The sequence below is a fragment of the Lycorma delicatula genome, chromosome 4 (assembly GCF_047948215.1).
Source record: "Lycorma delicatula isolate Av1 chromosome 4, ASM4794821v1, whole genome shotgun sequence".
In the NCBI taxonomy this organism is placed as follows: Eukaryota; Metazoa; Arthropoda; class Insecta; order Hemiptera; family Fulgoridae; genus Lycorma; species Lycorma delicatula.
This window is the reverse complement of record NC_134458.1, coordinates 194,577,426-194,593,282: the sequence shown is the minus strand read 5'-3', so window position 1 is coordinate 194,593,282 and position 15,857 is coordinate 194,577,426. Positions and strand designations below refer to the sequence as shown.

General features: G+C 34.7%; 1 protein-coding gene across 1 annotated transcript in view; it reads right to left on the bottom strand.

Annotated features, from left to right (window-relative positions):
• The window catches only part of LOC142323004 (sodium- and chloride-dependent GABA transporter 2-like), a 140,055-nt gene that overhangs the window by 79,506 nt on the left and 44,692 nt on the right, over window positions 1–15,857 (bottom strand). Inside the window, exon 3 of the mRNA XM_075362098.1 lies at window positions 5,164–5,298. Coding sequence (XP_075218213.1) covers window positions 5,164–5,298 — 135 coding nt within the window. The remainder of the gene's footprint in view (window positions 1–5,163; window positions 5,299–15,857) is intronic.

Genomic DNA, 15,857 nt, shown 5'->3' with positions numbered 1-15,857 from the left:
GGTCGTCCTTCGCCGGCGCGGCCGAGGCGGTTCTCTCCGAGCGATCTCACGCTGGGCCGGCTACTGCTGCCGAGTCCGCCGGCCAGGGCGATTGAATCCCGGCGAGCTGGAGCTGGAGCGGAATGGTAGGGTCCACGTCCAGCGGCTCCCTCGGCGGGCCGGCCAGGCCTGCTGCTCCTGTGCGAATGTTGGCATCCGCCGGGAGGTCCCACGTTGAGCCGGCCAGGGAACTTCTGTCTTCTTCCATCTTTTCTTCTTCTTCTTGGTCTTCTCCAGGTGGTGGTCGACAATGAATTGAATTTTCATCCTCGTGCACACTCTTTTATTGGAGACTGAGAGTGATGGGGCTGCAGCGCCGCTATGGTGGGAGAACTACGCGGTCATCTGCGCGGCGGTAGTGATGCTTGTATCAGCGCGTCCGTATACTGTGCACCAGCTCACATTGAATTACTGCAGTGTTCGTCCGCAGATATTAAATTAGGCGTATATGTGGTAACAATATTTATATATATAATACAAGGTTTGTCTAAAAAGTAAGTGTACTGATTATCCCACGGACATACAGGTAATGTAAAACGTCCTTGATTATAACACCACGTAGGTAGTGACCTTGGTTACACGTGCATACTTGTTTCAACTGGATCGGTTGAGTCAATCGTGCGCTACTGCTGTTCGTGTTTTAAAACCTGGTTACGTTTGCAGTGGAGTATAATATTGAACAACGTTACCCTATCAAATTTTATGTGAAACTCAGCAAGCCCGTTACAGAAATATTTGATTCTTTAACCAAAGCTTATGGAGATGCCACTCTTTCGATAACGGTTTTTAAGTAGCACAAAGCTTTCAAAGAAAGCCGAGAAAATGTTGACCCTCAATCTGGAAGACCAACCTCGTCAACAAAGGATGAAAGTGTGGAAGTGGTGCGAGTTGTTATGGCGAAAGACCGCCACTTGAGTTTCACAATGACTGCAGAAAAAAGGGGATTGGATAAAAATGCAGTTCATAGAATTTAAACAGATCACTTGCACATGCGAAAAATTTGTTCACAACTCGTACCGAAAAACTTATCTGTGAAGCAAAAAGCGAACCGAGTGGAAATTTAGCGCAAAGACTTGAGATTGAACCACATTTTTTGGATAAATTATTAACAAGCGATGAATCATGGCTGTCCGAATTCGATCCCGAGACTAAACGGCAAAGTTCGGAATGAAAACAAAAATTTCTCCTCGTCCAAAGAAAGCAAGCCTGATCCAAGGAGAAAACAATGATTATTGTTTTTTCGACAGCTGTGACATTCTGCACAAAAATTTATTTCTCCAGAACAGTTAATAGCGTCTTTTACAAAGATGTGTTGGAAAGACTTCGAAAACAGATCCAGCGAGTCCGAAAGAACATTGTACTTGATTGGGTGCTGCAACACCATAACACGCCAGCTCACAGTTCGATTTCAATTCGAGAAATTTCTAGCGAAGAAGAACATTTTCCTACTTCCGCAGCCTCCCTACAGACCAGATCTAACACCATGCGATTTCTAGCTCTTCCCTAGGTTGAAATTAAAGAAGAGTCATCATTTTGGGACGATGGAAGACATTAAAAAAAACTGTAACCGATGAGCTACACACACTTAAGGGAAATGACTTCCGAGTACTGCGGTGAACAGTGGAAGAAATTGTGCAACCGCTGCGTAACTTCCCAAGGGTCATTCTTCGAAGTAGATAACTTGTAATATCAGCTAATTCCAATAGATAATTAAATAAAAAATCAGCACACTTACTTTTGGGATAAACCCCAAAATAAATGGATTACACATATTATTATCATTTTTATTATTCCCCGTCAGGAGAGCGTGCGAACTTGAGCCAATTATTGCTTTACTTCCTTTTCTTTTCTTCCCAAAACGTCTTCATCCGTTCGCTACGTTTCTTCTTACTTTCCTCCGTCCATATTCTTCCTGTAGTTTCTCTTTTTCGCTCTTCTTCAATTTTCTTATTTCTAATTTCAACCCTAAACTTCTGTCTGTCCATGATTTCTTCTTATGAGATGTTCACTAGCTCCAGCTTGTCTTGTGTTTCTTTTATTAAATGGACTTTAACTTACTCACCTTGACGATGTTGAAAATTTTCTTAGTGAGTCTCTCTCTTCATTTATCCTGCATAAGTATCCGTAGAATTGTACTCGTCTTTTCCTAAACTTGTCGGTGACGGAGTCTTTGTTTTCATATAATTCGTTTGTGGGCCGCTTGATCCAGGTTCCGTCTCTGAGGACCGCACCATGGATTTTCCTGAGGATCCGTTCTTGCTTGTTGATTTTTGGTCATTCCTCTGATTACTGTGGGTTCTGCTTCATACAAGGCCTTCGGCAAGACAACTATGTTGTAATGTCGTAGCTTCGCATTGCGAGACACTGCCCTTTTGTTATAATGATTCCATGTAAGCCTGTACTGCTTTTGCAGTTTGAGTAATCTTTCTGTGGTGGATATTGTACTTAGTCCCGTAGGTCGGATGGTTTCTCCTAAGTACTTGAAGTGCGGTGCTTTGTGAGATTTTGCCGTACTGTGTTTGCAGCGGGGATTTTCCAGTTGATTTGGTGTCGATATATTTTGTCTTTTCATAAGAAATTTGGAGTCTTATGAAAAGTCTGAAATATAATATATATATATATATATATATATATATATATATATAAATATAAATTCTGTTACTTTATTATTTAACAGTAACGTTTTATTTTCATAGAAAAAATATTTTCTAAGAAACTTCCATCATCAACTTACTTCTGTTGTCAAAATGTTGCTTTTTTATTGTGTGTCAGAACATGTACATAATTAAAATAATGTGCTTGAATTTTATCATTATATAAGTCATTTTATTTATTGCATTTACACCGTATGGTATTTTATAGAAATGATTACTGACATATTTTTGTTCATTTTTATCATGTTTTTTTTTTGAGAGGAGAAACTTATATGAATTTTAATTTTAATTATTAACTTTACACATTTTTATTTTGTTTGTTGATAATTTCTATTCAGTATTGTTTCCTTTATTAGTTTTTGTCTTCCATTTCTCTTTTTGAGATAGAATTGCTTCGCAGCAGGCTACAAACCCCATTTACTCTTTAGCGATTGATTTTTGCAATCTTGAGCCGACCAGTCCTGAGATGACATCATTAATTTAATCCAGTTACCGATACACATTAATGAATACTTATTCTGATCTAATCTGAAATAATAAACTGCAATTTGAACCAGTTACAAGTTGTAAGCTGTGACCTAGCATTATCACAGTACAATTACCATCTAGCTGATTTCGAAGTTGAGAGTTCTAAGGTTCAGTACTTATTCGAATACTAAATCGTGGATACCGCTGTTCTTTGGTGATTAGCTTTTCAATTACCCACATATCTCAGGAACGGTCGATCTGAGACTGTACAAGACTATACTTTATTTACGTTCATATCCTCTGAAGTAATACCTTACGGTGGTTCTGGAGGCTAAAGACAAAAAAAGAAAGACAGAGTACAATTACCAGGGTCGTTAAGTATGGTGTAAGTATGACCAAATGACTGCGATGGTTGTCAAGTATCATCAACCTTTAGATGGTGTGCTGTTAAGTTTCAGTCGTGCGTTTAGTTGCTTGTTCGAGGTGATTAAGTAAAGCAAACAAATTTTGAGATTTTCTGAAAAATGGTTAAAAAAAAAGTTCACGTTATTTATAAAGTACTTTGTTCTATAAGGTTTAACCCCGACTGGCTTATCAAAAGAATTAATTCCACTTTAAAGGATTCTTCCTCTTCGTTTTTAATGGTTAAAAGTGGGCTGGTGAATTTAAACATGGCTGTACATCCATTCAAGATGATGAATGCTTAGGATGCCCAAAAAATGCGTAACATCTATACAAAAATCCACAATGCTGATTCGATTGCCGATTGTAGGTAAGTGAGCTTTTAGACATCTCAAATATCGTGATAGACTTATCCCTCATTTTACACAATGTTTTTGGGTTTAAAAAAGCTTTCCGCTTGTTAGGTGCTCTTTGTTAGCAGGCGACCAAAAACTTATTTGATTGAACACTTTCCCAGAGTAGTTAAACTTATCTAAAGTGATTCTGCTTCTACAGTATTTTGTAGTAGCAGATGAAACATGGATTGGCCATCACATGCCAGAGACCAAATAGTAGACCAAACCCTGAATGGAGAGGTGAAAGTGTGCCAAATAAAGTAACAATGGTTCCATCTAGAGTACTTAGAGTTAGTTAAAGTGATTCTGCTGAGTTTCTGCGATATTATAACAGTAGATGAAACATGGATTCAATCACATGCCAAAGACCAAATAGTTGTCTAAGCAGTGGATGGAGCAGGTGAAAGTGTGTCGGAGAGAGTAATAATGGTTCCATCTGAAGGATGGCTACGGTTTTTTTGGGATTTTTGTGGTGTGGAACTCGTAGACTACTTGCAAAAAGGTAATACCATCATCAGAGTGAATAACGCTTCACTACTGGACTTATTGAAGGGTATACATATTCAGGCTAAACATTCACATCTGGCCAAAACGAAAGTGCTGTTTTACAATGATAATGTGCATGCACATACATCTCAAGCTTTTATTGCAAACTTTCATGACTTTTTCCTCAAAGTGCTTCATGTGCGCTTATTCATAAAATTTAGCTCTCAGCGATTACTTCCTTTTTCCAAACCTGAATAAATGGCTCGTTGGATGAAGATTTACTTCAAACTATAAGGTCAAAGCTGAGACAACCGCTTATTTCGAAGAGTTAACCAAATTTTATGATACTGAGGTTAATTGAAAGTTATTGGTTTAAGTGTATTGAATTGTAAGATGACTTTTTAAAATAAAATACAGATTTCTGATTAACCTTGTGTTTTCTTTGTCAGTCTATGAACTTTCTTAACGACCCTCCTATAATGATTTCTCTCTCTTGTTGAATTAACCTACCAGTTGATGTTTTAAAATGCATAAATAGTTAAAAGTATATTTTTTAAAATATTTTACTGTTAAATTGATTTTTGTTTGGTAAAAAATTACCATTTTATACCTAACTAATACTGTCTTTATTCATAACTTAATTGTGTCTTTTTAATTTTTTCCTTAGATAAATTTTTAATAAATATTAAATTGATGCATTGAATATCATTCATACGTACCTTGTAATATCGGACACAGTGTTCCAACTAGTGTCATTCCACCAGCGCCAAGGTATTGACCTACTGCTACTTCTTGAAAAAATATCGGAATACCGCAAAATAACATAGCTATACCGTAAGTAACTAAAAATGCTCCTGTAATAAATAAAAAAAATAAAAATTAATATTGAATTTTTTTTCCAACATAATGTAGTATAAAATATTGAGAACAATTGTATAAAAACTGCATTTTGCACTTGATTATACCAGGAGGAAGAGGAGAAGGCGGAGGAGGAGGAAGATAATGTAATAAGGTGGTATGTTTGTTTACACCCATCTACTCCAAAATTGGTGCACAAATTTTCATAAAATTTATATGAGAGATTAACTGTACAAGATGAGTTACGTTTATGGTAATTTTAACGATATAAAACTGCAGACTGTAAATGGGAGTGCTTAAAGAATCAATCTTATTTATTTATATGTATTTCCATCCATATGTAGCTTTCCATCACAGCTTCTCCCGCACTATATGGTTACTTGAGTTTTCCATAGAGGTCAATCTTTATTTTATGCTTATTAGTCAAGTAACCGACTGGCAGGTGCAGCCAGTCTCACATACAATAACGGTGGCGGTGGCAGTGGCTGTGGTGGTTGAGCCACAGTGCAGTATATCTTCGTACGCCTTAAAAAAATCGGAATTAAAAAAAAACTGAAAAAGGTTTTTAAATATTTATCAGAATAGTATTTGCAAACCAAGATCTACTGAATATCTCGTTTGCTATAATCGGAATTGGGAAAATTTACAGTCATTGCTCAAAAACGTTTTTACCTTTCTTCATTCTATTTCAACGTCTAAATCTAAGAAAGTACATAATATTATTTTTACAAATCTTACAATTAATTCTTATCATGTTTTCAAATTCTCTTATGTTATTTACTTTAGGTTCTAACGGTAATATATTATTATTATTATTATTATTATTATTATTATTATTATTATTATTATTATTATTATTATTACGGCAATGAATCAGGCAGGTGGCCTGTCACCTAACCAGTACGGTTTCCGGCGGGGTCGGTCGACCCTAGAGGCAATTCAGGAGGTTGTTGAGGCAGTGCGGCGAGCAGAGGACCACAATTATTTTTCGCGACGTGTGGTCCTTCTCGTTACGTTGGACGTAAAAAACGCGTTCAACTCCGCACGGTGGAGCGATGTGATTCGGGCCCTGAAGCATTCGTTCCATGTGCCTCAATACCTTCTCAGAATGATAGACGCATACCTGAGGAACCGCGGTCTCATTTACGAGACCGCAGCAGGCTGGCGTAGGACTACGATCACGTCAGGGGCGGCGCAGGGGTCGATTCTCAGCCCCGACCTTTGGAACGCCGTCTACGTTGGCTTGCTGAGGATGGAGATGCCTGAAGAATCTGCCTTGGTTGGGTGCGCTGACGACGTTGCGCTACTTGTCGCAGACCGCGACGTGGAGCGCGCCCAACTGAGGCTCAGTCGGGCCATGCACAGAGTCGGTGCCTGGCTGGACGATCATGGATTGTCTGTAGCCCTCAGCAAAACCGAGATCGTAGTTCTCACGAAGAAGCCTATCGACACCCTTCTCTCCCTGCGGGTCGGGGTAGAGGTTGTCGAGGCCAAGCAAAAGTACCGAGTACCGAGGTACGCAAAGTACCTCGGTATGATGATTGACCGGAAACTCAGCTTTGCTGAGCAGCTTCGTACAGCCGCCGACAAAGCTGCGAGAGCCGTAACTGCTCTCAGCCGGCTTATGGCGAATGTCGGCGGACCGAAGCCCAGCAGACGGCGATTGCTGATGTCCACGGTGCATTCCATCCTGTTATACGGGTCGGAAGTGTGGGCCCGGGCATTAAGAGTTGCGAGAAGCGGCTCGCGCAGGTGCAACGCACTGCAGCCTTGCGAGTTATCGGACGGTCTCCGAGCCTGCAGAACTTGTGGTCGCCGGCGTCATACCCATTGTTACTTTAGCAAGGGAGCGCCAGGTGATCTACAGGAGGCGACGGGCAGGCGAAGACCGGGAGACCATTGCCAACGAGGAACGGACTCGCACGTTCCTCGCATGGCAAGAGACCTGGGACCACGAGACCAGAGGAAGATGGACCGCAAGGCTTATCCCTCTGGTCAAACCGTGGACGGAGCGACGGCATGGAGAAGTGGAGTACTACATGACCCAATTTTTAACGGGTCACGGGTACTTTCGCGCTTACCTCCATGTCATAGGGAAAGCGCCGTCCCTCGACTGCCTGTATTGACCCGGTGTATGGGACGACGCTGAGCACACCTTTTTCAAATGTTCTCGGTGGGTGGCAGATCGAGGGACACTAGAGGCGGATCACGGAGCACTGAGTCCCCACAACGTGTTTGCGATGATGCTCCGTGATCTGAGCAGCTGGGAAAGTGTAGCCCGATTCGTCGGCAACATTATCAGGGCCAAAACGGTTGACCTGGATAGTCCTGAAAATCAGGTAGCACCTAATCAGGCTAGTATAGGAGGACTCGACCGAAAGTAATGTGTTAAATGTTTCCGGGTCGAGTCCTGGTAGAAAGGGGGGTGGTTTTAGTCGGTAGTCTGCTGATAGTGATTGGATAATACCATCAGCGGGAGCTCGACACTGTGCGTAAATGCATTTCCACCTCCCTCCTCAAAAAAAAAAAATATTATTATTATATTTGGATATTTTTTCATTATTCCATTAAACAATTCCTATGTGGATATAATACTTGGATGTAACGTTCCTAGCTTGGAAAATATAAAGCTATTCTCTGTGTCCAGTGCAAGGCTTAATATAATGTTATACAATATATTTGATTCAGAAAATCCCTTGTCTTATGTAATTCAATAAAATCATTTACATATATATTCATTATCAATAATTTATTTTCCAGTTCGTTAAAACTATCTTCAATTGTCGTTATTATTTTATTAAATTCACTAATAATATCTACATTTACTGTATATTATTTATTTATTTGATCAATTATATTATTTTGCTTATATTTCATTTCATTTAATATTATTTTGTCGTTAGCATCCATGTTACAAGTAATCATTTTTATAATTGAACCTAAGGCATTTATTGTACCACGTTGTCTACGCCAGTTATTATTATTACCTCTTAACAATATTATTTCTAATTTTCCTTCTATTACAAGTTTAGTATGATTGATGAATCTTAATTAATTATTTATATTTCTCTATTTACTGCTAGTTTCTGTAACAAAATCTTTTCTACTTATGTTGTACAGATCTTCATTATTAATATTACTTAATTCATTCATATAAATATTATTCAAACTCTCAGTATTATTAAATTACTTACTCAAATCATAGTAATGTATAAAAATATGATGCATATTCTCTAGCTTAGCTATACGTAAGTTAACTGGTACAATTGCAGAATTTATTGTAACATTTTTGATTTCTGCTGCTTTTATCGTGGGGTCTGGCAGTAAGCCCATTTAAGGATATGCGGATGTATCTGGAACAGGATTTAAATAAATCATATATAATTGCATGTTATTTTATTTCAATTATATATGTATTTTTTTATTCTTTTTTCATTGTAAATTAGTGTAATATAACTTAGTATTATCATCATTTAGAGTCTCATCTACCCTAAAACTTTATTAATTCATTCATTAAATATTATTGCTATTAAATTCCTAAATTTAATTATTTCCTTTTTTCAAACATGTTTCGGATTTATTAATATAATTCCGCGTTAGTAATAGTCTGTTTTTTCTTCCGTGATTTGTTTTTCCTACATGACAATAATTTATTATTTCATTTAGCCCGTTGTAGTTGAATACTCATAAATATTCTGCTAATATTAAATTACATTTAACTGTGTATTTTATTTTATTTCAATCGTATATATGTATTTACCTATTTTACTTTACCGCACTCGTTATAATCTCTTTAATGTCAGTTATTTATCTCATAATACCTGCAGCTATCCATTTTCTTAGATAGTTAGCTTGTAGAATTAGGCTGTACTTGACCTACATACTACACAGCGTCATTCGTAAAAAATATCTTTAGTATTCAATTATTTCATATATCACTTATTGCAACATAATTATTTTCCATCAGCGATATATCATTCACAAAATTATCTTCGAAGTACAATCTATATTTTATTTTTGGTATTAAATATTCTTAAACAAAATTAATTATATTATTTTCAGATATTTCTACATTTATTCTTTTCTTAGTATTTTTCAGATAATTTTTATATTTTAACTTTTCTTTTTATACACTATTTCATAATTATATCTATCGGTTTTAAATCTCAATCGTATTATCTTCATCTAAATTGAAAACGCCGCCGGCCTCCGTGGCGCGGGTGATAGCGTGTAGGCCTTTCATCCGGAGGTCCCGAGTTCGAGTCCCGATCGGGCATGGCATTTTTACACGTGATAAAAATTGTCATTCATCTCTTCCTCTGAAGCAATACCTAACGTGTGTTGCTCTAATCCCAGGCGGGTAACCTGTGGGTGGTCCCAAAGGTTAAAAAACAATAAAACCCTAGTGTTAACCTTTCAATAAATCTGTATATTAGAGTACCGGTTCAATAAATAAAATATTTTTACATAATTCATAACATTTAAATCGTTAAACATTTTCTATTTAAATAAATTAATCGGGATATATTAAATATTCTTTTAATTTTGACCTAGATTTTTCAGTGTCATCTACAATTATAGCATCATTTTTCATTATTTATTTATACAAAAAATCGTCTTAAAATAAACATATTTCTCCATTAATAATATATAACAAATATTTTAAATAATCTTTATTATAGCACTTATTCGTAGTAATATATTTATTTCAAATAATTATGTTGGATGCATAACTTAACGTATATTTTTATTTTAATTCAAGTACTAAGAATTATTTTCTAACATTTTATATTTTATTATATAATGTAAATATTTTTTTCACCGTAATTTAACCACGGTATTATTATCTAATATATGTGACTGTTAATTTTTGTTGTACGGCTGTGAAAATATCTCTTTCTTGCACATTTTTATTCATTCACTTAACATTGTTAAAATAATAAATAAAATCATTTTATTTCGCAGTCCATAAGTAAATTCTTCTACGTTTATTTTATTTTAACATTTATTTTAATTTTATTAAAATAATTATTTTATTTCGATACGTACAAATCCTTCATAAAACTGATCTTATTATTTTATTAATATTTGATTCTTTTATGAAATTATAAAATTTAATAATCAATAATACTTCTCCTTAATATGCGTACAACATTTAATAAAAACTAATAATTATCATTAGTTCCTGTTAATATATTTTTCTAGATAATATATATTCTAAATATTCATAATAATTCGTTTTCATTTCCTTACAAAAATAATGCGGATTAATTATCCGAAATTTCTGTTTTTGATTAACTTGTATACATCAAATTATTTAATTTTTTTTATAGCATCGTTGATTAAATATTGGTTATTGTTTAAGTTCTATTATTTCTTTATTTTATAAATTTAATTACTTTATTTTCTTACCGATCCAATATCCGAGTTTTAGTTATTTTAATTATTTCTTCTTCTTCCAATCCTTTTAATTGGTCCTAATATAAACATAATCGAATTCTTCATACGATTAATCGTACTAAAATTATTACTAACGTATTCTTCATGTTTATTTATAATAATACTATTACTAGTATTTTTACTTTTCACATTTTCCTTAATTTTTGGCACCTGCTTTTATTCGTAAAATTATTTATTACTTTTATTTCTCCTGATATCGCATTTATTATTTGGTAACATTTTACTGGTTTCAATATTCATTTTCATTTTATTATTTCATTAATTTCAATATCTCCTTCAATATCATTTTTCGGCAACATATTACTATTATTCTTACTTATAATATAATTATTATCGCTGTATATTTTTATTACGTCTGCTACTTTTTTCTAACACTTGTATTATTTTCTTATAAAACCTCATCGGGTTTTGGCAACTTTTTAATAATATCCTTTGTGATTATTTCACTAACGCGGTCGGTTATCTCAATACCAATCTTATTGTTATTTAGCAATAAACAAGTATTATTATTTAATTTATGGCACTATTATTATTATTATTACGTTTTATTATTCGGCAACTTATTTTTATTATATTTAAAAATTTTCTTCCTATCACTAGTATTTGGCAACATTTCAATATTATGTCCGTTACTATTTCTATACTTCCTTTTACTATAATTTTTAATTCATTATTATTATCTTGTCAGTAGTATTTGACAATATACAATAATAATAATATTAATTATTATTATTCACATTTGGCAACATTTTAAATTTATTATTATTATTCCTACCTTTATTTTTCTGTAATTGGCAACTTATTTCTATCAATATTTACTTTACTACATTTACTTACTTTCCTTAATATTTTCATTGTCTATATTTTTGGCATCCTATTTCTGCGATTCGTTACTATATTATTATTATTCCCATTTGACAATATAAAACTATTTACATTTTCTTCTTAATTTTTTTTAAATATAAAACATCATTTTCATTTATAAAGCTTATTAATTTTTGGCAATTTATTTTTAACATCTGTTTTATTTAACTTAATGTGTTTGTCAAATGTATTATCATTATTTTTATCATATTTATGATTAGCAACATTATTTTTATTATTATTACTTGTAATTTATTGATCTTTATTTTCTTAAATATAATTACGTAAATTATTTTTCTTTTTACACTTAACTTTATTTTTAATAATATTTGACTTTGTATTATTATTATTATTATTATTTTTTTTATTTTAAGTTTTAGGGGCATCTACTGCTATGGCCATTAGACCCTTGCGACATCAAAAAAAAGAAAAAAATACGAAAAATATCTTCTCCTCTCCATAAACAGAACACAGGTGACATAGTCAAGGATTAGACCTGTCAAAAAGAGCATCTAAAAATAGACTTGTCAATGAGTAGTATAATATGTCCGCATACGGCAGAACTCGTTTACTAAGAATATTCTGAAAACGATCAAGTTCCACAACCGAAAGTTGTAATCCGAATTCAGTAATGATTTTCGATGATGTAATCAAAGAGAAAGAAGATATCGGTGCTTATTTTGCAAGAGGTCGTCACAATGAAATTGATCGTTTTTATTTAGCGCAAACATATTCTAAAATACCAAAACAATTGATACGAGACAATTGCAATTTTGTAATATTATTCAGACAAGAGGGTTTAAATTTACGATGAACATGTAAACGTTGACGTGTCGTTTGATGATTTTAATTCATTATGCGATCGAGTCAGGAAAGTGAACCATTACGCTTTTCTAGTTATCGATAGAGTGATAAAAATAAAAGTCGCTATAGAAACGGTATTGATAATTGTTTTCGTTCAGCGCTCAACGTTGCATTCGTTCAGCGATCAAACAACAATCAAAATGTATTGATTAAAATTTTTTGATTTTTTAAAACCCGGTGAGCCATCACTTTGGGATAGATGGGACCCTATCTTTTAGCATATTTCTCTGCCCGTCTTAAAGAATACCCGAATCACCCGATTTTTAATGCAGTCCTTACGAATCGTCATTTACATAGGCATGAGGATCATGGATCTACCTTATCCTACCCTATAATGGATCGTGACTACCTACGACTGTTTGTACCCGACGTTTACAACACCTTTTGAATTTTGACACACCTCTTATTTTTTCAACTTATACCTGTTCATACTCCATGGAGAATCAACCCTATACATTTAAATTTTGACCTTACCGTACACAATAAAGAAATCGACAACTCAGTTTTCTTTCAGCTAATGCTTTACAAATTTCTCTCCGAGATAAACCCAGACCCAGTAGTATACACAGATGGTTCGAAACAGAATGACACCGTTAGTTGCGCATTTGTTGTTAATGACAGAATCTATATGTTTGGCTTATCTAGTATTACAAGTTTGTTTAGTCTCTCTAACTGTGTTTTTTCTGTTTAACCTCCGAAACCACCGTAAGGTATTATTTCAGATGATAAATGAGGATGATATATATGAGTGTAAATGAAGTGTAGTCTGGTACAGTCTCAGTTCGACTGTTCCTGAGATGTGTGTTAATTGAAACCCAACCACCAAAGAACACTGTTATCCACGATCTAGTATTCAAATCTACATAAAAGTAACTGCCTTTACTAGGATTTGAACTTAGAACTCACGATTTCAAAATCGGCTGATTTGCGATGACTAGTTAGTTCACCGCTAGACCAACCCAGCGGGTTAGATTTGAATTCTGGACATCCTATCTTCACCGAAATCTTCAATGCAATCGTTGAGTTTAAACTATATCTCTAGCCAAGTGGGAATTTCGCGTAATGAATATGCAGATTCCGCTGCTGAAGATGCATGTAGTCAACCGTGCTTTACCGCTCGTGTGCTTTACATCGACTTTATTAATCGTATAAAACACACTTTTTGAACAACTGATAAGGTGACTGCAATGCTGCAGTAGATAACAAAATCTGGCACATTAAAAATACTGTGTTGCCACAGGACTTCTCATGCAGAAAAATTCACTGAGAGGAAGCTGTCCAATGCTGATTGAGGATGGGACGTACGAGAGCTACTCACGGGTACCTGATGATAGGAGAAAACGCACCACTATGCTTACCGATTCGAATGCCGCTTAACTATGCGCCCCATCTTTGTGGATTGCGTGTATGTTATGCGGCCTTACGTCGTAAATTTAATATGCCCAGAATCATTTGTCGAATCCTGTCCAATATTAAGGAAATTTTAGACCGGATGTTTCTATTTCTACGACGTATTAATATTCTAGATAAAATTTAATATTGTGATGTATATATTTTGTACTGGTAGTGCAGAGGCGGTATCTGTATTGGGTTGGACGTTTTTATAATATCGCTAATTTTTGCTTTAATGGCTCTGGAATATTATCAGAAATGATATTTTTTTTTTATGCGCCTGTTGAAAAAGGTGTGCTTAAATTTTATTAAAAAAATGGCAAATGTTTCCATTTGTTTCTCCTATTTCCCAAAATAACACAATAACTTCATTTTAGAGAAAAGATCGAGAGAGAGAGAGACAGAGTGAGGGAGAAAAGTTTTGCCATTAAATTTTACACACCATATGTGTAAATCAAAAAATATTATTAATGATGTAAAAATAGCAATAACTATCAAAAAATTAAAAAAAAAACAACATTTCTTGGGAATTTTTTTCGAGTATCTGTATTATACATAGGACCTTCAGATTTCACCTCTAAAAAGTTTTTGATACGATAAGCAACACGCAAAATTTCAATAAAATCGTCCTACAGTTTTATGACAATAATTTTGGAATCCAGATTTAAAAAAAAAAAATGTGATTTTTCCAAACTGTGAAGAGCCTGAAATAAGCTTGTTACTTTATCATATGAAAATGTTTTTTGAGGCAAAATCTGAAGGTCCTGCGTATAAGTACTCGAAAAAAATTTCCCAGAAATCTTTTTCTTTTTTTTCATTTTTATGAGTTTTTACTATTTTTTTTTTTTATCAATAATAACGTGTTTTTCGATTTTCAACCGATGATAAATGTGTAAAATTTAATAGCAAAACCTTTTTCCCTGCCGATCTTTTCTGTAAAATGAACTGTTATCTACGGAAATAAAAGAAAAAAAGGATATTTTTCCGATTTTTGTTAATAAAATTTTAAGTACACCTTTTACAACAGGCGCATAAAGATATAATCTCGTCTGCGCTTTCATTACCTGTAATAGCAGCATACCCTGGAGTCCATACAAATAGGTATCGCTGTCCTCGTTGGTTTAGAACGTATAAAATGGACAGGATGTTTGCAATTAGGACATCCTTAATGTTCTTGTTCCGAATTGCAATAAGTGCACTTAAAGAATCGGAACATATTAGCACTCTCTCTTCGCAACAGTGTTCTGTATAGCGAAGAGCTTGCTGTATGGCAGTAAGTTCTACCGTGTAGGCACTGGCCATATCTGGCAGTTTCCAAAAGTGGGCTTCTCCATTTACATATATGGAGCATCCAACACCATGTTCGGTTTTAGAGCCGTCAGTATAAATTCTGATATGTTCTTCATAGTTACTGACGGTGCCCAAACATTCCTGTTGGATGATCACTGCTGGCTTCTTTTTTATTTCTCCCTGAGAGAGATCCAACATTGTATTTACCGCTGGCAAGAGCCATGGCGGTATTTCTCTAGTGGAAATTGCTAGTGTCTCAGGAATAGCAATTTCGTGTTTTCTTCTTAATTCGTGGTACCTAATTCCGGCTGGTCTGGAATAGGTAGCACGATGTTCATACAATGCAGCCATAGGATGGTTGTTGAAAAGTTTATTATTTATATGGGCAGGATAAGCCCATATATTTGCTGCGTATCTTAGTAAAGGAATCTCTCTTCTATAATGTAGTGGCATTATTCCGGCTTCAGACATCAGACTAGCCGCCGGACTTGTGCGGAAAGCGCCTGTTGCATATCTTATTCCGCTATTACGAATTACGTCTAACTTTCTTAAATGCGACTTCCTAGCGGATGAATATACAATACATCCGTAGTCGAGTTTCGATCGAACCAATGCCTTATACAATCTCAATAATATCTCTTTATCTGAGCCCCAATTGATGTTCGATAAACATTTTATAATGTTT